The sequence below is a fragment of the Hoplias malabaricus genome, chromosome X2 (genome assembly GCF_029633855.1).
Source record: "Hoplias malabaricus isolate fHopMal1 chromosome X2, fHopMal1.hap1, whole genome shotgun sequence".
Taxonomy (NCBI): Eukaryota; Metazoa; Chordata; class Actinopteri; order Characiformes; family Erythrinidae; genus Hoplias; species Hoplias malabaricus.
This window is the reverse complement of record NC_089819.1, coordinates 21,714,305-21,736,187: the sequence shown is the minus strand read 5'-3', so window position 1 is coordinate 21,736,187 and position 21,883 is coordinate 21,714,305. Positions and strand designations below refer to the sequence as shown.

Sequence of the window (21,883 nt, the reverse complement as noted above, 5' to 3'; positions counted from 1 at the left end):
TCAGGAATGAAGGTTGTTATAGGATTTTTCCCTCTCCCTTTCTCTGGTGTTTGACACACTTGGCTGGTCAGAGCTTACCCTTCACACTGGACTTGTTTCACAGGACGCAAACTTATTTCTCACTTGACACACTCGTTTCATCCCTCTCTCTCTCTCTCTTACCCACCCACACATATTGTGACATACACACTCACACACACACACACACACAAACACATATACACACACAGATCTCAAGAGGAATTATTGCCAGCAGCACAAGCAACGCACTCAGAAGACAGTTGAAACAGGCACACTATCAGACCTAGCCTAAATCATTAACCATGCCTTAGGCTCCTATTTACTTAATTAAATACTGACAGTTCAGATGAAACTCCATCTACCTTTAAAGTGTCTGATATCTAAACCAGTATAATTTCACTCACCCACAGATAACCAGCCAACTAGTTAATATTAACCCCAGTGTGTACAAACCTGCCATTACACAAATAAATGTTTAGCTCACCAGATGGTTAAACGTTTACAGAACGTAGTCCACATTGAACCGACATATACGAACAAGAACTGGAGCCAACTCATTAGTTAATTCTTATAAATGATACAAAACACAGAAGTACAAACTACAATGAGGTCAACAGTATTACACATGAAGTGAGAAGATATTTACAAAACCAACTTATTATAATACATTTCAAACCATTAAAACATAGTTTAATAAATGTTTATAACAGAATTTACCAACTACAGTTTTGTCAAAGTCTTTCTCAGTGTATTTGGATGTATGTTTTGTAAATGTAGGTATATTATATCCTTATCGTCCAGTCAGTGAAACTGCTGTGATATAAAATGCAGTGGATGTCGCATGGTGCTGAATTCTAATGGTCTGTCTAAATGACACTGCAGACAGAAATGTGTTTTTGGGGGATGGGGGTTTCCCCTTCATGTAATGATGTGATAGTATTAGAGCCCAGAAGCGCACCCCACCACGGACACCCTCCTGTGTGTCACACTGGGAGCCCAATGTAGGTCAGTGTGTGGAAACAGTTTGGATCTTCTGCGTGGCATTAGGAAGTGCCGTGAATATTAATGAGGCTTTCCCTCTTTGTCCCATATCACTTTCACAATTGGTTTAATAATAAAATCTTTGTAACGCAGATACACTGTATGATTTGTAAAGCCTCTTGAAAATCCTTTATAAAAAAGCAAGCATTTTGTTTTGGTATACACAAAGGGGATAAGAACCCCAACCGCCCACACCATACACACAAACAACATAGGCTAGTAACAATCACAAAGACTTAGTAGAGGCAGGTACGTGTATAATGTGCATGTGACATGACACAAAGCATCATATCACTGAGCAATAATGGCCTTCTCAAAGTGTACATCTTCATTTTTCAAACAACTTTCACATAACCACAATTATGCCAACTAAAATAAAAGGCGGTACAGCACCGTTCATTGCTGTGAAGGTCAATTTCCTGATGTATAATGTATAGAGTGGTGTAGTGCACTCCTCAGCCCATGGATGTTCGGTGAGTGTGGAATTAAAGAGTAATGAGAACAGTGGTTAGCAACCAATACATCCAGGCGTTATTGAATTTGTTCAGGTACCTTTGAGTTAACAACACTTTTATTTGCATTCAAATGTGAGATCTATTGTTGTTTAAGGTCAGTACCAATGTCTAGTGAGGAAACAGTGCAATATTAAATTTGGTTTAGTCAATTTAAGCCCCCAACAAAGTGACAACTCAACAATAAAATCCCTCCTAGGCGATTACACAACTCAATAAAACTTTCATCTGTGTGCTAAAAAAACCTGATCTGTAGTCAGTCCGTTCCTGGTGGTAAATCCCAGTGCAATATGCAAGCTGTAGCAACGCAGCCCTAGACCATGAATACACATGCCAACCTCTGTGTGCCCAATATCCATTCATCTGATAGGCCGGTACTCCCCAACTAAGGCTGGACCACCCGGAGCAGGGCCATTAGCAGAATAAAGAGCCCCCCTTTATCCTTTAGAGCTTCCCCTGGCTGAAGTCTCTTAAAGCCCGTAGAGTGGGTCTGTGTGTTTAACCCTAAAGCCCAAGTAGCACGAAAGGACCCTCTGATGTGAGGCTATTTAACGCTTCAGTGCTGTGCAGGGGAGGAGGTGGGAGGTGGGGATCGGGTTTAACCACTTAGTTGGGGCATCAAAGCCAAAGCAGAAGAGCCAATCAGGGCAAATCCAGTTGAATGAGAAGCTCGGGAGTGGTAATTTTGGCACCATAAATGGGAGTTCTGTTCAGCTGGTGTGAACCAGGGGTTATTGTATTGGTGCATAATCAATGACAGTGAATACTTCTCTGTTTATGTGACAAGGCCTTTAAAGGTTGCTTAAACAATATCACAGAAGTGCTTTTACTCTGAATGTGAGCACGGCTGAGATCGGTCATCAGCAGCTGTGCCAATATTCTGTGTATCAGCATGAACTTGTGTTTGATATTGCTTTTATACCTCAGTTGTACAAGCACCATACATTAGGTGCTCCACAACTAAGCAACACATGAACATTTGCCTGTTCACTAGAGTGCTACTTTGTATAAGCCTACATCACCACAGGCCAGATACACTGTGTTAATGCAGTTATCTCTATAATGATTTTAACCCATTCAGGCAGTTGTTGATGCAGTAAAGCCTCTATTTGAAACATCCTTATACTTTTTAATGCCCGGTTATTAGAACGCACCTGTAAATCAGAATGATACATTTATTCATTCATTATCTGTAACCCTTATCCAGTTCAGGGTCGCAGTGGGTTCAGTGCTGGAATCATTGGGCGCAAGGCGGGAATACACCCTGGAGGGGGCGCAAGTCCTTCACAGGGCAACACACACACTTCCCACATTCACACCTACGGACAATTTTGATTCACCAATCCACCTACCAATGTGTGTTTTTTTTTTTTTTCCTCCATGGGAGGAAACCGGAGCACCCGGAGGAAACTCACGCGGACACAGGGAGAACAGACCACACTCCTCACAGACAGTCACCCGGAGGAAACCCACGCGGACACAGGGAGAACAGACCACACTCCTCACAGACAGTCACCCGGAGGAAACCCACGCAGACACCACAGACAGTCACCCGGAGGAAACCCACGCAGACACGAGGAGAACACGCCACACTCCTCACAGACAGTCACCCGGAGGAAACCCATGCAGACACAGGGAGAACACACCCCACTCCTCACAGAGGAGTCACCCGGAGCGGAAATCAAACCCACAACATCCAAGTTCCTGAAGCTGTGTAACTGCGACACTACCTGCTGCACCACCGTGACGCCCCAGAATGATACATTTATAGTTAAACATCCCAGTGCTGAGATACTCTGTATCAGTACTCATGGCATGTATCATATCCAATCAAATTCCTCAGTTGAAACAGTTGTAAACATTGCCTTACTCTTCGTATTCCATACCTGTGTTTAACAACGAGGATGAGAAAACTCTTTGATCATTTTCAGTGATGTTACTGATTGAAGAACCCACTCATCCTCAGCTAAGCTCTGGCATCATTTTACTGATTGCTCACTCATCTCCTGGTCAGAAGAGCAAGACAAAAGTGTCAGCACTAAGATCTATAAATTGACTCATTCAGTCAAAGGACTGCTTGAGGATTCACAAACCAATACCAGTTTAATGAGATGAATTGTAGGGAATACAAACAGATATTCATCTAAATCAAATAACGTTTGGTCCAATAGAGTGCAGCAGATATCGGATATCGAATGTTGTAATAATAATAATAATAATAATAATAATAATAATAATAATAATTAAGCATCCTCACGACCCAGTAACATATATGCAAACCATATGAATCAATTTAAATCAGCATATAATCAATGTTTATTTGAATTAGGAATACTGCACACCCCTAAATGACTCATTTTGTCATTAACTCATGCAGCTCTGAGAGCAAGAAGACAGTGGGTCAGGTTACTACTTTCCTTCTGAGTGGAATCATATACCTATACGTGTTTCTCGATTACAGAACCAACTGAACGAAGCAATTACAACAAAGTAATGTCCCACCTTCTATATGCCCACTTCAACACTGGATCGATTATGCAATCTGTGCAGCTTGACTGACATAAGCTTCCACTTTTTAGAAGTCAAGATGACAAGAGCCTCCTCAAGAGCCTTTACGTATACTCTATTGGAAAGGCACAATCTCTCCTACATATCTCCTAATCATATCAAACTATGTATAGGGCATGAAAGCCACTTGCCTCCTTCTATAGGCTGTTACATGAGAATTGGCACATAAATCACTTCTCTTAAACACAAAAGGAGTCAAATTCGTTGCAGCCCACACAGTGAGCACACTCATCTGTGTTGAGCAACACCACCCACATGCCTGGCAGTCAATGAGATTCTGCATCCTCATGGCATGCAGCTGGAAAAACCTCATCCATAAGTGATGAAATCTCTTTATATCGAGAGTCACAAGGACCAAGTGGCCAAAGCGGTGAATCAAGATGATGCCTGTAATCTTACTGACAATTAACTGCTATGAAGTAGACTGTGTAAATTGAGGGTCATCGTGAGTGGACCGCCAACTTGACAAGTGCGGCTCCTGGATGACCACTCCAAGCAGAAGATCATCACACACACTTTGGCTGTAAAATTAGAAGAGTTTTGTGACTGACAGGCATGAATTGTGCTTGTGTTTAAGGGTAGTCCTTTTAAAATTGCGCAATGTTTACTACCCAGTGATCTGCACAGAAATTAAAAGTTTCCCGCTGCCAGTCGTACACTGAGCTTAGATTTGCCAAGATAATAACACTTATTTATCTGATTGGTTATAAACTAAAGAAGGACTCACTATTTTATCTTCAATTAATCAGCCTTCATGCAACAAGTAACTATAACAACTTATATCAGTCTCATACCTACTCTAGTGCTTCTATTTCCTATTTTCTAAGAAATCTGAACCAGTGCCATTTGAGGAACACAATTTTCCTCTGGGGACTGACCACTACATGATGATTATAACAACAGCAGCACATTTCAACGCAGGTAAAGAGCAGCTCCAGACCAGAGAGACTAAACTACGAGGTTTAACTTGCTTTAAATGATAAAGGACCAGACCAAATCTCCCCAAAATGATACCACTGATAGTCAACGCCCCGTCTGGATTGTGCCAGCTAAAGGAGGGAACGCAAAAATGGCCAAAAAACAAAAACAAAACGTACCTCCCAAGCTCTTCTCCTATGTCGTAGTAATCCTCCACGTTCTCCTGGTTGAAGACGGTCATGGTGGTGGTGTTGATGGTGCTGGGCGCTTCCTAAACAGCGGGATTCCCAAAGCAGCCGCCCTGCTTCATGACAGCTTTTCGCGAAACCTTCTCATAGTCGCCTTGGAGGAAGCGGAGAGACAGTTTCAGATGTTTCAGGGGAAATGAGGATGAAAAATAGGAGAGCGTACCCTCCTCTTTTACAATCACCGACGTTAGCCAACGTCAGTCAGTTTAGTCTAGGTTTTGGTTTGGGTATCCCCCTCCAGTGTAGCTAGACAACACAGACAGACAACAAAGCAACTTCAGCTAAAACAGTTAAAGACAAGCGAGGACCAACGGGATAACTGAAAACTCCGTGGCGAAAAATTACGAAAATGTATTCCCCAAGCGTTTCGTTGGGTATTTGTGTGAGGAAAATACCAAGCCGCTACTACACCTCACTACAGACACGACACCGCGCGCACGCCAAACACGAACAATCGGAACGACCGTTGTAATTCAAATTTTAAACAGCGAATGCCACCGTTTAACGTCTACTTTCATAAAACGTGTAAAATGTGGGTGTTGTCGCTTGGCAAAACGAAGCGACAAACGCAGCCAATGCTTCATTTGGTTCACTTCACTAATGAAACGTGTGGGATACGAGCACCCGGAACACTGCCATTGCATCAACTGTAAGAAAATAACGAGTGAAATTTACCTCAGAACCTGAGCCGTCGTCAGTGAGGTGAAGCAGATAAAGTCCGGAGAGAAGCGACAACGTTAAACGGCATAGCCGCCGTTCAGCAGAGAGACACGAACACACACACACACACACACGTAGGAAATGGGAGGACTGCAACAATGTAGGTGTGTGTGTGGGTAACGACACGGTGTTTCTGTCTGGTGGAGGCGGTATAGAGCTGATACTCAGGGGGGGAAATGGCCTCAAGCCATTACATTTCCAGCAGCATTTGAGTTAAAAGATTCCATATCTGTCCACAGGTCTGCCTTTAATAACTGCATTAAACAATTCGGTCTTATATCTCAATACATCTAAACATCTCCAAAAAATATTTATTTGATATACTATGTCCAAATAATAATTTATTTCCTTGACATTTAATAGCACATATTTCAAAATATAATGTCGGAAGTCTTCATTCATCTTCTGTAACCACTTCATCCTGGGTCACAGTGACTCTACCCAGAATCGCTGGGTGCAGTGCCAAACACACCTTTCTAAGGGTGCCAGTTCATCGCAGGGCATCACACACATGGCCACTCACTCACATTTGTGCCAGATTTGCATAACCAATTGCCCTACAGAGGAAGGAAACTAGATCACCCAGAGGAAACCCAAGCAGACACCGGGAGAACACTCTGAACTCATAGACATTGACCAGGGGTGAGAACTGAACCCAGGACACCAAGGTTCTGGAGCGGAGTGGCAGCAACACAACATGCAGTGCCACTTTACACCCAGAATTTTGGCCTCATATAGATATCTACTAGTGTAATCTTTCTAAATGAACTTAACTTACTTATTGACTTACTGTAAACAGCAAACAGAATTAGTTTAATGGGAATGAAAGCATTATGTAGTTAATAATATGTGAATGACTGGTAATACCATAAACACACTATCCTTTGTGATCTGATGACCCATATTTGTACAAATCCTGAGCACTATACATATTTGGTTTATGTCTTTAGGTGGATTACTGCAGAGAACAGAGATAATGAACTATTGTTAAATATTCAACTACCGAGTTATTGTGTGGTGTGGTGTAGTATTTACTTTCATATACTGCAGTTTTGTGTGTGTAATATGCCTCATGAATAGATTCCTCATTTCTCTGGAAAATGTCCCCCTGTGCTTCACACCCATTAAGCCTTCAGGCATGAGTGATGAACATAAAAAAAAACTATACACTAGCTATTGAGTGAACATTTACAATAATGAACAATGGTGCGACTGATCTGAAGAGGCTGTGGATAAGGAGCGACGTGGACCCCTTTGTAACTCACACCATCATTAGGTGGCTGGTGGGGCCTTGAGTGATTTCTTCAGTTTTAACAATCACTTCAAATGATGATATCCAACATGGATTATATAACTCTTGTCAAGCTGTTTGTGGGTAATTTTACTTTATTATTATTATTATTATTTTTAATGTCAGCATATTGTGTTGTGTAGTGCCTAAGGTTTAAAAAAGCGAAATATTAAACAAGCGCTGAAGTTATGCTGCTCTATCACACAACACTTAGCTTGATTGCTATTTACAAATATTAAACTTCATATATGCTAATATTATACACTCGCGCCATCTGTTGGTGGAACTGTGCATTGCAAGTAAAATAGAATAACACATCCATAAAGGTTGCCAGATAATGGTACAATTATAGACTGTCGTGTGTTGTCCTCCACTCTCAACCCCAGTCTCCACAGGTTAGGTTCTGATTATAGGTCCAATGCTGAACTAATCTTTTTTGGGTGGAGGCGGACATGGTCATGTCTTCTTCCACAGAAACCCCTCCACTGTAGCTGCCCATAGCTGATCGTCCAGTCTCTTCTGTTGGTTTTATTAGCTATAACTTAGCCCTTATTCTATGGTCAGTCTCTAACCACAGATCCACTCTTGGCTGGATGAGTTTCAGTGGTAGACCACTGGCAAATTGACAGTGACACTACCATGAAATTCCTTTTTGATGAGGGTAAATATTTAAGAAACATATTTGGTTGATTTTCTTACTCTATAAGCTTTTATTACTCAATGAAGCAGATTCTCTATGTACACCTGATCACTTTAATGCAATGCATATTAAAGAAATCTGTTTTTCTAAGCAATTAGGAGTGAGAACACTCTAGGATCAGTTTGTCCTTATTCACGTAATTATATTCATGAGTATCTGAAAGGTGAAACTTATCCAAGATCAGCATTATTCTCCATTACTTACTTGCCTGTGGTTTAAATACAATGCCTGTGGTAGTGAATGTGGTTGTGAATCAGCCACTGCATTACAATAAGCAGGTTTGCCGATAACACACTGCAGTGTCATATTTCATCAATCGTAAATTACCAGGCTTGATCCAGACTGTAATTTACTCAACACCCCTCCTCTGCTTTCCACAGGACAAAGACACCCAAGAGTTTACACCCAAAACAAGGCAACATGGTACGGCGTGTCGACTGATTCATGACTCATGGTGTATTGTTGACAGCAGCTACAGTCATAGTCTCGATTTTTTCATAGACATTAAATGATGGGTTTTGACTCCTGTCTCTGCACAATAGACACAGTGTTGACATGCAGAGATGCAAAAGTTTTAATCCCAATAATTAAAAAGCCTCGGGTGGATGATAAACACACTAGGCTGCCCAACAGAGTGTCTGTCATCTAAACTGTGCTACTACATTGTTTACTGTTCTTTGAGTTTGAGTTGTTAAGGGCCTACACACACCAGTATGAGAGTGATGAAATCACCAATGGCCTCTGGTAGTTCCTGAAGTAGTAACTGAAGGTGCGCTCCACTGCCATAAACTGATTTATGACTTTTTTTCTCTAGTCTCACCAGTTAATAACCACAGCCATAATCAGAGGTATATAAAAGTAATAATAATACAAAAACACTACTATAGTTCATCTGTAAATATGGACTTCCACTTTTAGATCAAGTGGAAGGACAAAGCATCAACATACGTCTGGGAAAAGTTGGAGTCCTATTTATAATGCAAAATTATTAATCCAGTACCAGCAGTTGAATTCTCTAAGGTTGGAGTAGCTGAATGCAATCAAATCGTAGGGTCAAACTCCATATTGTTATCATAGACGAGCGGTTGTCTGCAAACTGCTTTAACGAGTCTAAGTCTGAGTACAATGGCCTGGCGCCATCTTGTGTCTGAAATCAGCTAAAACTGCTTTGAAATTTGAACACCCAATCTCCAAATGGTCCCTTTAGAGGGGATAAACACAAATACAGGGAGTATTAGAATCGGATATATTTTGATTTTAGTGCACTATAAATTTATATTTTACAGGGAGATAACAGATAAAGCTATCTGTCAACATAGCCGTTCTGTTGCGGTTTCCAAACTTTGCTACTGAGAGGACACCCTCTCCAGACACCCATGTTCACAATGTACATATCCAGTAAACAATTAGCCGTTGATTCAACGTTGAAATAACGTAATGACTGCCGTCTAATCAACGTTCTCTTAAGGTTGAAAATGAAAGTTGAAAAGACGTCCAAACACAGACATTGAAAAGACGACTATTAGACGTATTTTGGACGTCCATTGATGTTATTAATTGGTCTCGAAATAAATTACTTGTATAAAACGCGTTTTGGACGTCCACTGACGTTATCGATTGGTCACCACTTAACTAACTTATTAAGATGGATTTTGGACGTCCATTGACGTTTAAAATATGTCCTTGACGGACAGACTACTTTCAGACCTATTTTGAACGTCCAGGGACGTTCCTTGTTTACTGGGTAAAAATCTCAGCATATACTGCACCGTCCTTGGCCATATTTCTAATTAAATCGTGAAATGGGTCAAGTGTGCTCATTTTTAATTTACCAGCAGAATAAATTCCTCCGTTTCAAAATTAGCTATTTTGCTATTAGCTTTAAACACTTCCGGTTCTGGCTAAAATCTGCAGCCCGACCCATAATTGGCCAGAAGCATGAATAAAAAATAATTTTGTTCATATTCATATTCATATTCATTTTTTCGTATTTTGTTGTATTTAGTTTCATTATGGTGTAGAAAACGGTTTGTTTTCCTTATATCAATGACAATTATGATAATTATATAAGTACTCAGGGTCAATGAACACCTGGGGCAGCATGCAGCGACCCCTCTGTGCCCAGGGAGCATTTGGGTACTTGGTACCTTGTTCAATGTCACCTTAGGCATGAAGTCAGGGAGGAGACAGTGTTGTTCTTTCACTCCCCCTGCCCCTAATTTTCCTGCCAGTCAGGGGATATGACCAGGAACTTTCCAGTTCCAGTTGATTGAGTACTGTCTGCTTTTTCTTTTTTCTGTGTCATCCAGATCCATGTTTTCTCGTACTACTTCATTATCTTTATCTTCGCTTCTGATCACTCCTTCTACCCTCCAGTGCTGGGAGTCTGGCCATCTTCTCAGGGTTTATATAAGCGAGGGAGTGTGGGTGGTCTGAGGCTGTGCAACATGTAAAATTAATTATCATAATATTCTTTATTAAAATTTGCAGTAATCAGCAATCTCACCATGTTATGCACGCTGACTTGTCCCTCTGTATATTCCACTGTTGTCTACATTTTCTCATTATGGTTTGGGGTTTTTGTTCCAACTATGGTTTTCCCCCAATTCTTGTGTGGTCTTAACCACTTCTTTGTTTAATTAACGTGGAGCAACTTTCTCTTTCTCGCTCTCATTTTTGGCGGCTCTGTTTTAGAACAAACTGTGGATCTCAGCCTGTTTATCTTGGGCCTGTTCTCTCTGCTCTGCTAATGCAAGCTATTTTACATATGAAAATATACCAGCAACAATGTCTATCATTTCCTGTGTTTTTATAAAACATAGCATTCATAGCATAGTCAAATGTGTCAAAGGAGGTGAAGACAAAATCTATCAGCTAGCCAACTACATCTACACAACGTATACGGCACAGTCTCTCCACTGGGGACATGGGGCACACCAGGAACTGCTCTACAAGGTCATGCCCCCTAATTCCTCACTGACATGTGGGGATCATGGCGAATGCAACAAAAGCATTTGGCTGTTACCCAGAGCAGTAAACAGTTGTAATCACATTACAGAGCTAAGCTAGTGCAGTTTTAGGAGTCTTGACCAACGACTGTTTTTGGTATAGCATGTTCTTGACCAAGCAGGGCGTTGAACCTCCAGCTGTGTGGACAGCAGTATTAGCATTGTGCTATGAAGACTACTACTGTCAGTGCCTTTAAAGTGGTTACTTTGCCTTGACTCAGATACCATCAGTACCAATGTTCCCAGAGGGCACAATAATACAAAAACAACAAAACTGATTCAGACAACTGCAGTAGATTCATTGCTTTCAAAACAGAACTCTTTCAAAATAGAAGGATCTGTAATTTATATATTTCTTGCATTAATGTTTTTCTCCAATGCAGTCTGCTTATACGACTTGTTTGGGCTTATTTACCAAAAATATTCATAATTCATTCATTTTCCCTAATCCTTTTATTATCCCTTTAAGCAGCTGCACAGTGCACAGCTACACCACATTAAAAACAATGATTTAGGATTGTAGGGTCATTGTGTGTGGTTAGAATTAAACTGGCTGTTTTTATTGCTGTGGCGCTGTAAGTAAAGCCATGTTTATAAAGCACATCAAAAGCATAATAAATTGCCTTAATTTTGGTTGATATATGGCCTATTTAGTGGAATGTTATACCCCTGTGACTCTACATGTGGATGTCCTCTTGTAATCCATCTGTAGCAGGCCACTGGCCATCTCATTCTATTTCAGTGTTTTCTAACAACAAGTGAAAACCTATATGCGGAACAACAGGTGCTTTCAGACAGCGTTTGTCAAAACGGCTGCAGCGATTTTTAGTTTTGTCTTTATCTGTGATGGACGTGTGACCTTGGCCCACAGCCTCAGGCCCACATGCCAAACTCTGGACTTGTTCTGTGAGCAAGACAGTGTTACAACAACAAGATCAAGTGCAGAATGAGGTGAGCGAGAGCGTGATGTCTAAGAGACTGAAGTACCCCGCTGTCCTTCGCCTCATTAACTGGCCACAGGTGTGACCATAAATCACTGCTGTTTTCACAGCTGCTCATAGCTGTGGATCCACACTAGAATAGGCACTTGCGTTCACACAGATGGTGCTGCACTGCAATCTATAAATAATGTACTTTCATGTCATTACTTAAAGTAAAGGTTTGCTAATTTCCCCAGTTACCCAAAAGGTGGTTAATCAGCTGAGCCATGGTGAAAAGTTTAGTTCTTGGTTTGCACCCTGTTTACAATGCTAACAAGCAGTCTACAGCTTGCCGTCCTCACAGCAGTGGGTTGGGCAGGAAGACAGCTTTACAGCCAGAAGAGACCATGGACGAGGCTCTATCCTTTTTTCTCTGTAGCATGATTAAAATTGTAACTTTGCCATAAACATAAATATAACCACCCATTGGCAAAGTGTAATGAGCATTCCTATTATCAGCAGTAATCCTAAAACTGCTCTGAGTGGTTCATTAGTCTAAATCAGCCTGGATTTTCTGTTTTTTACACTTGTATGTTACACAGATACCAATGAATGTTTGGCCCAAATGTGGCACATTTGCCATTCTTCAATGGTCCACATTTGGCCCTCCTTTGATTCAGGGTGAATCTGGCTGCGTCAGCGTAGCCACAGGGGCATTGTATTAAGTCAGATGTCAGGTGTGTTTTCGAACAAATCTGTGCCAAATCACATTTGACATAGCCCACACCACATGTCATAAACAAAGGCAAGTCCTGCTCTTTATATTTGGCCTACGTCTTGCCCAAAAACCACTTGCCAGTGCCATAACTGAGCCGTAAGTGGCAAAGATAAGGCCCAAATGTGTCTGCTATCTGGGTGGAGGAAAGTATGTTAAACGTATTTCAGCTATACTTTTTCAATCTTATGGATGACAGCTTTACACACTTTGTATTAATAAGATCATTTAACAATGTATTATTTGTGATGAGTTACTTGCACATTTTGCACAAAGCTAATTAGTTGCGAAACATTACATCATTACCTATTAGATAGGGTGACCAGACGTCCTCTTTTACCTGGACATGTCCTCTTTTTTAGACTTAAAAAATGTCCGGGCGGAATTTCACAAACGTCCGGGATGTTGTTTTTCTAGAGCTTACATAGAACTTCGAGAAGCGTTTCATTCACAAACTAGTCCCGCCCTCCCCTACTCCGATTGGTCCGCTTGAGTGAGAAGGGGCGTGGCGAAAGCCTAAAATCTTCTGATTGGACGGTCTGACTGTAGAGCTACCGTTATTGGTCGATATCCTTCTCTGTAAACATTTAATTGGTCAGTCTGCACGTCAGTAGTCCTTGTTTACGTCAGGCAAAGCAGCTATGCAGAAACGTAAATGTAAGTTCTCGGATGAATTAAAAAAGAAATTCCCATGTTTTGTGTAGCAAATAAAGGTGTAAAGCACACATAGGTTAAGCTAAACTCCACCCCCCCACCCCCGCCGAGACGTGTCCTCTTTTTCACCATCACAGAGCTGGTCACCCTATATTAGATACATTAGCCACATAGCTTTAGTATGTATCTAAGCCAAATCATTTTGTTATACTGACAGCAGCTACAGTTATAGCAGTCGGTGAAATGTATTTCTGTTCACGTAGGCGTTCGGATATTTATGCTTCTTCACCAAAACGCATTAAATGGAATATATCACAATGCACTGAAACATTGTGCTTCAAATCTTTGCCATCCATACCATTCAATTTGATCTAACCATCATTGTAAGGTGCCTGTATCTCAGGAATATTAAACTGTCAGGTATGTCGAAATTCATGAAGGGTTTGTCAGTTGGCTGATGAACTGAATCAGGTGTGTTTAGAAAAGCACAGCACTGAAGTCTGCAGAGCTGTGACCCATGAGCTTTCGAGTCTAACAAATCTGCTGTAGCCCCTCAGCAATCCTGACGTCCTGACAGTGAAGTGATGGGTGGAGGCCTGTTGGCTTTACAGCACATACACAGCCAACCGCCTCGCTCATTAAATCTCCACTCCGGCATCTGTCAGAGCCTTTGTTTTCTCGCCACGGGCAGTTTGGAAGATGTGTATTCACTGTGCTGACACATCACTTCTCTTTCCACCTCACACATACTTAAGGCACATGAGGGAGGAAGCCTTAAGATGCAGCTACTGTAAACTCATCAGGAGTTTGGTGTGAAAGGTCAAGATTACGTTTGTTTTCAGATGGTGTGAAGTTTGGTAGATTATTTTGAATCGGAGCAGGGGTCTGGTACTAGATATATATACAATTGAAATACACTATATGACCAGTATGCTGCATAGTGAAGCAGTAGAAATGTGTTCTGTGGAGTAATGGATCTCCATCCAAAACCTTTGGGTTGATTGGTGTGGTGTTTTTAAGCCAAAACTAATCATCCAACATCAGCATCTGACCTTAAACTCAGAGCTATTTTTTAAATCTATAAAATACAGTATTCGCAGAAGAGTAGATGGTATTAGTGCAGTAAAAGGAGGACGGACTCATTAATAATCCTCTGAATTTCGTAAATACAGTTCATGACAAAGTACAGGAACGATCTTTGAAAATCCTCCAGTAACTCTGTGTTCTTGTGGATTTCTGCAGGGTTTGGTCACACTATCAGTTTGGCTTTCTGCACTTCATTATGCACTCTGGGCTGGAGAAGCTGGAGAAAAGCCAGGGGTGAAGTCAGCCAAACTCAGCCTGGGAAGGACTTCTCAGATATGAACAAAATCCTCAGACAGATCCTCACAGCCCACATCTCTTTATTTCTTTAGGGAGCAATCTATGAAAAATTAGCCGCCCAATGATTATTCTGTGCTTATTAATCTTCCAGTATTTACTGTATTTTTTAAATTAGTGGAATATGCACCTGCACAGAATATGTCAATATCATTCCTAGACCATGACTCTGATAAAAATATAAACCCTTCTTTCCCACTACTGGATACCATTTTATACACTTATTTCTGTGTGTAATTAAACAGTCATAATTAAATCATTTAATTAAATATACGCATAGTTCCCCTATGTCCTAATGAAATGTCTGTGACATGCTTTAGTCCAAATATCACTGTACCATTCTTCCCCTGTCTAAATAGCTCTGTTCAGAATGAGTTTGGGCACATGTTTCTTCAAATGAGAATCAGGCACAGAAGAAGTACTCAAATTTCCCTGTTCGTTTTCACAATTGTGTCTGTGATTTTTTAAAATCTGTTTATTGAGGCAATACAGGTAAAATATATCAGAGCATTCTCTACATCTTGTTTAGTGCCTTTGACTTTTTCTCCCTTATGCAGCCCACTGAAAGCTGACTTATTTCATAGTCTGTTAATTGGTAGGTGCTCCAGGTCGTAGAGATGTCCCGATCCATTCGTCCTGTATTTGGACCCTAAATGCCATCTTGTGTTTTGGACCCATATGGGACACGTTTTAACCTGTATTTTTTAGGCAAGATTGTTAAGACCAAAGGGCGGCACAGTGGTGCAGCAGGTAGTGTCGCAGTCACACAGCTTCAGGGACCTGGGGGTTGTGGGTTTGATTCCTGCTCCGGGTGACTGTCTGTGAAGAGTGTGGTGTGTTCTCCCTGTGTCTGCATGGGTTTCCTCCAGGTGATTGTCTGTGAGGGGTGTAGTGTGTTCTCCCCATGTCCACGTGGGTTTCCTCCGGGTGACTGTATTTGAGGAGTGTGGTGTGTTCTCCCTGTGTCTGAGTGGGTTTCCTCCGGGTGACTGTCTGTGCGGAGTGTAGTGTGTTCTCCCTGTGTCTGCGTGGGTCTCCTCCGGGTGACTGTCTGTGAAGAGTGTGGTGTGTTCTCCCTGTGTCTGCATGGGTTTCCTCCGGGTGACTGTCTGTGAGAAGTGTGCTGTGTTCTCCCTGTGTCTGCGTGGGTTTCCTCCGGGTGACTGTCTGTGCGGAGTGTGGTGTGTTCTCCCTGTGTCAGCGTTGGTTTCCTCCGGGTGACTGTCTGTGAGGAGTTTGGTGTGTTCTCCCCGTGTCCGCGTGGGTTTCCTCTGGGTGACTGTCTGTGCGGAGTGTGGTGTGTTCTCACTGTGTCAGCGTGGGTTTCCTCTGGGTGCTCCGGTTTCCACCCACAGTCCAAAAACACACGTTGGTAGGTGGATTGACGACTCAAAAGTGTCTGTAGGTATGAATGTGTGAGTGTGTGTGTTGCCCTGTGAAGGACTAGCGCCCCCTCCAGGGTGTATTCCCGCCTTGCGCCCAATGATTCCAGGTAGGCTCCGGACCCACCATGACCCTGAAATGGATAAGCACTTACAGATAATGAATGAATGTTAAAACCAAGATTTGCTTGAGACACGCAGATACGCCACGACTCCAAAACAGTGAAAGCGTTTCTCATTGGTTGCTACTTTTATTTAGCCAATCAGCAGCCAGACTTAGCTGTCCATCATTTAGTGCTGCTGCCAATGGAGTCACAGTCCCGCCTACAGGGGTTTGTTTTGAGGCTGCGCTGAGAAAAACAGGTCAGTGCTGAAAAATATATAACTTATTTTTGAAGAAACTACATTTCATCTCTCCCTCAAGACATCTGTGATAACAATAAAGCTGACTGACTTTTAAAATTAATTAAAGTAATTAATAAAAGTAATTGTTTATACGCAAATATCACCTTAGATAATTTCATATAAGTTTAAAAATAATATTTAATTATATAAAAATTTAAGCAGTAGCTTGGATGCAGGCAATTGTTTTTTTTTTAATGTGAGATATTCAGCATCAAGCAGATACACTGGGCTGAGTTTACTTGATGTTTACACTGTACTATACTATGAACCAGTTTATAGCCCATGCTTGGCACTAGGCATGGTGACTTTAAGCTCATTCATGTAAGTCTCATCTTAACTACAGTGCTTGTCTATAGAGATTATACAAGCTGTGTGTGCAAATGAACACCTGTCAACAATGGATGCAAATGAATTCAAACAGCGGACGTTCCTCATTAGAAGGAGTGTCCACAAAACATTTGGTGTCTCCTAGCCAGATGAAATGGAGCAGAACTGGTCAGAATAAATGGCTTTACAAGGTGTGTTCAACAATGCCATCTCATGTCTGTATCACTGGGGTATGTCAGTTCACACACAGTCAACAGGTGAAGCTCTTCCTGACTTTCATACTCAGTGAAGTAAGAGTAAAGGGAGGAAATGAGAGGAGTCCAAATGCCCTGTGGTATGAAAGAGGCCTGGCTTGTTTCTGAATGCTTCTTTTCCAGCACATTGGCTTAGATGAGACGCCAGAGTTGTGGTGCCCAGCAGGGATGAAGCTCAGCTAGACCCCCACCTCAGTTCCTGTCACAGGACAATATGCACCTCCTTCATTATCCACCTCACATGTCCACACACATTTCAGAGAGTGTGTATGTCCTCTGGCAGTACTTGTTAAAACACGAGAAAGTGTGTTGTTGTGTAATATGAAGGTGTGTGGTTTATGAGTGCAGGGTACAGTGCAGTAGCTTCCAGTAGGCTCCTGTAGGAATGACCTGCACTTTTGCTTCATTCAGCAAGTCTTGAATTTAGACTCGTCCTGCTATTGGAGAAACCTGCTTTGTGAAATACCCTCAGATCATATTTTAAGCTAGAATTACAGCCCATAATCCTACCAATCCACTACCTCCCTCTTTTTTCAGCCATTTCTGCTCTACTTCCGCATTCTCCAACTTTAAGTACCTGAGCCATGAACCTTCCACTGCCAACAGGCCGATGTTTTCCAGTTCAAACCCAAGCTTAGCGAGGACTAACCCACTGAGCACACTGCTGGAGCTCTGCTCTATCTGATTAACTCCATTCTGCCTCTGCCAGTGACTCCAGTGTGCCGGCGCAGCGTCTCGTCTAATGGGATCTGACGCTGCTTTTATAAACTCAATAATCTGAAGCGAAAGCTGCTGCACAGGGCCTAGCCCAGCGACGACTCTTCTGTACCCAGGCATGTGCGAGCCAGAACCAAGCGGTCACATAAAACCCTTTTAAATCAACAATTTTGGTCGCTTTCAATAACACTGACGCCTCTTGGAGTAATGTGAAAATGTGTGGAAAATGAGGGTTTTTTTAAACTTCTCATGAGAGCAGAAGAAATAAAAGTAGTAAGTAAAAGTCATGTCCGTGTAGGGAAACGTACACTTATTTGAAGTTGCTGATGCGGTTTAATATACATTAAAAAGTTAAAGTTACTTAAAATTTCAGTGGATATTTTCTTAACATTTCAGTGGATTCTTCTTAATCTTAATGTGTTTGTTTTAAAAACATTTAATATATTATTTTTATTATAGTATATTCAAGCCAAAACCAATAAGGATTATCTGTAACTGGAGCTAGTAACAGGTATCAACACCTAACAAGCAACTAGGGCCAATGAGTCTCGAACATAACAGGGTTTAGGCAAATGTAATTCAGCTCACAGCCTACGTAACAAAGGCACGCATAAAACATTATGTTAATGCTGTTAATATGTATTTATATTGAACTGTATAGCAAACTTGCTATAGAGCAAAACACATCATGTTGTGTCTGTAATCACTCTGTTACCTAAAATGGTGGTGCAGCAGGTTAGTGTTGCAGTCACACAGCTCCAGGGACCTGGAGGTTCTGGGTTCGATTCCCGTTCTGCGTGAATGTCTGTGGGGAGTGTGGTGTGTTCTCCCTGTGTCTGTGTGGGTTTCCTCCGGGTGACTGTCTGTGAGGAGTGTGGTGTGTTCTCCCTGTGTCTGTGTGGGTTTCCTCTGGGTGAATGTCTGTGAGGAGTGTGGTGTGTTCTCCCTGTGTCTGTGTGGGTTTCCTCTGGGTGCTCCGGTTTCCTCCCACAGTTCAAAAACACACGGTGGATTGGTGACTCAAAAGTGTCCGTAGGTGTGAGTGTGTGAGTGAATGTGTGTGTGTGTGTTGCCCTGTGAAGGACTGGCGCCCCCTCCAGGGTGTATTCCTGCCTTGCGCCCAATGATTCCAGGTAGGCTCTGGACACACCGCGACCCTGAACTGAATAAGCGCTGACATAGCGATGATGAATGACTAAGCTGTAAACAATATTATGTTTTATGAAAATATTTCTGGAAAATATCTGGGTGATTATGGGAATTAATTAATTAAAGAGGCAAACCTCTGACTAAACATATCCCAACACTATTTAGAGTAATTAGACTTTCCTTTTAGCTAGCTATTTTGCCCCAAGTTTAATTTAATCAGACAGCAGTCTGGTTCTAACAAAGCCAACATTTTGTGTACATGTGCAATTGCAGAACATAAACCATCAGCCAGATTTACACACTTTATACTGTATTCCTCTTTTACCATCAGTTATGCTTTCAATGTTAAGAGGCATTGCTTTGTAAAGACTTATGCTGTATATCACAGGCATATCCTAAAAGAAACCTGACTGGACTTTCAGGAACATCATATTTTCCAGAGACAAAACTGTTTATGCTCATATAAAAAGATTATAGATATCTTCAGCCATTAAAGGCCGTAATCAAACTTTGCAAGGCAAAGGCCAGAAACCACTCCTGCAAAATCCATTGTGGCTTCTCAATATTTTCCTCCAGATTAGAAATATTTTATTACTGAAGTGATGCCAATGCAGAGCTTAGTCATTTCCCCTCGATAGTTTGTGGTGAGCTTTGGCAAAAGGCCCATTTATCTCCCCACAATCAACATATCAAACGAAAATAAGCCACGGAGCAAATTAACAGAAAGGTATTTATCCTTTTGGAGGGAGACCTAAATTTGAGATTCAACGCATTTACAAAGCCACAATACATAATTATTGCCTTTATTGCTGCATAAACTATTATGTTACCTTGTAATTTGATGGTAACCCACATAGCAATTTGGTGACCTTAGCTACGCTTTGGCTTTGTTTGTTTGCGTATTTGAGTAACAAGTTATGCTTTTCTGAAAAAGCCAGCATATAATTTTCGCTGGGTGTGGGATTTTTTCCCCTTCCCTCTTAAGACCCTAAAAAAGCAGTGCAAGACCATGACTCATGTGGGTTTGAGGCACTTACACTAACGCCGCTCACATTAAGTCATTCAGATCAAACACAGACATTAGAAAGTTATGATTAAGTCATGATACAAATAAGAATAAAGAGCTATCTATTTGTCTGTCTGTATGTTGATCTATCTATCTATCTATCTATCTATCTATCTATCTATCTATCTGTCTGTCTGTCTGTCTGTCTGTTGATCTATCTATCTGTCTATCTGTCTGTCTGTTGATCTATCTATCTATCTATCTATCTATCTATCTATCTATCTATCTATCAATCTATCTATCTATCTATCTATCTATCTATCTATCTGTCTGTCTGTCTGTCTGTCTGTCTATCTGTCTGTTGATCTATCTATCTATCTATCTATCTATCTATTTATCTATCTATCTATCTATCTATCTATCTATCTATCTATCTATCTGTCTGTCTGTTGATCTATCTATCTATCTATCTATCTATCTATCTATCTATCTATCTGTCTGTCTGTCTGTCTGTCTGTTGATCTATCTATCTATCTATCTATCTGTCTGTCTGTCTGTCCGTCCGTCCGTCCGTCCGTCCATCCATCCATCCATCCATCCATCCATCTATCTATCTACCTGTCTGTCTGTCTGTCTGTCTGTCTGTCTGTCTGTCTATCTATCTATCTATCTATCTATCTATCTATCTATCTATCTATCTGTCTGTTGATCTATCTATCTGTCTGTCTGTTGATCTATCTATCTGTCTGTCTGTTGATCTATCTATCTATCTATCTATCTATCTATCTATCTATCTATCTGTCTGTCTGTCTGTTGATCTATCTATCTATCTATCTGTCTGTCTGTCTGTCTGTCCGTCCGTCCGTCCGTCCGTCCGTCCGTCCGTCCGTCCGTCCGTCCATCCATCCATCCATCCATCCATCTATCTATCTACCTGTCTGTCTGTCTGTCTGTCTGTCTGTCTGTCTGTCTGTCTATCTATCTATCTATCTATCTATCTATCTATCTGTCTGTTGATCTATCTATCTGTCTGTCTGTTGATCTATCTATCTGTCTGTCTGTTGATCTATCTATCTATCTATCTATCTGTCTGTCTGTCTGTCTGTCTGTCTGTCTATCTATCTATCTATCTATCTATCTATCTATCTATCTAATAAACAAAACTTGTGTTATAATAATATTTAAAGGACAGGTTCATATGTATTTCTACTGGTATGTAATTGAATATGTACCAGTGTATGCAAACATTTGGGCACACCTTGTCATATTACATGTTACATATTACGTACACATCTTCTAAGTGATCTCTGTAACTTGTAAAATTGAGTTACATTTGATGCTGGGATTTTAACTTGCTGGAGTTCAGATGTAACTCGGTGTGTTTAATATTATGACACTATTTGTGTTTTCTTTGTCCAAAATAACAATGTAAAAAATTTGCATATGACTTGATATTTAATAATAAGAATTATTGACCAACTATGTTTTATTTCACATGTAATTTACTTTAATTTCTTAAACAGAATCTGTCTATTGACCAGAGGTGTTCAAGCTTTTATACAGAACTGTGTATGGTTTATGTGCTCTGGCCTTGCTCTAGGACTGGGAACCCACAATGTTTGAAAGCATGGTTGTGCTATTGTTCAGAAAAGATCCAACATCAAGTCATGGTCTTTATTTGGATTACCACACATGCTGATTTGTGGATGTGGTCTTGCACAGAATACAAGCAGCATGTTTTGGGATATGAAACATGAGCCCGGTGTGTGATAACCACAGTGCGGGTGTAATGTTAATTTGAAGTGATGTATCTGTTCAACCTTACTGCTTGGAGCAAAGTTGATTCCATGGCCAGCCCTAGCTCCTCCCTAAGGTGTGGGACCAGGA

The 21,883-nt window shown here is 41.2% G+C and overlaps 1 protein-coding gene across 1 annotated transcript in view; it reads right to left on the bottom strand.

Annotated features, from left to right (window-relative positions):
• Positions 1 to 6,294, bottom strand: part of LOC136676624 (death-associated protein kinase 1-like) — a 75,551-nt gene extending 69,257 nt beyond the window's left edge. Inside the window, 2 exon segments of the mRNA XM_066653732.1 lie at positions 5,240 to 5,402; positions 5,984 to 6,294. Of these exon segments, the coding sequence (XP_066509829.1) occupies positions 5,240 to 5,301 (62 nt within the window). The 5' untranslated portion in view covers positions 5,302 to 5,402; positions 5,984 to 6,294.
• Between the last annotated feature and the right edge of the window lie 15,589 nt (positions 6,295 to 21,883).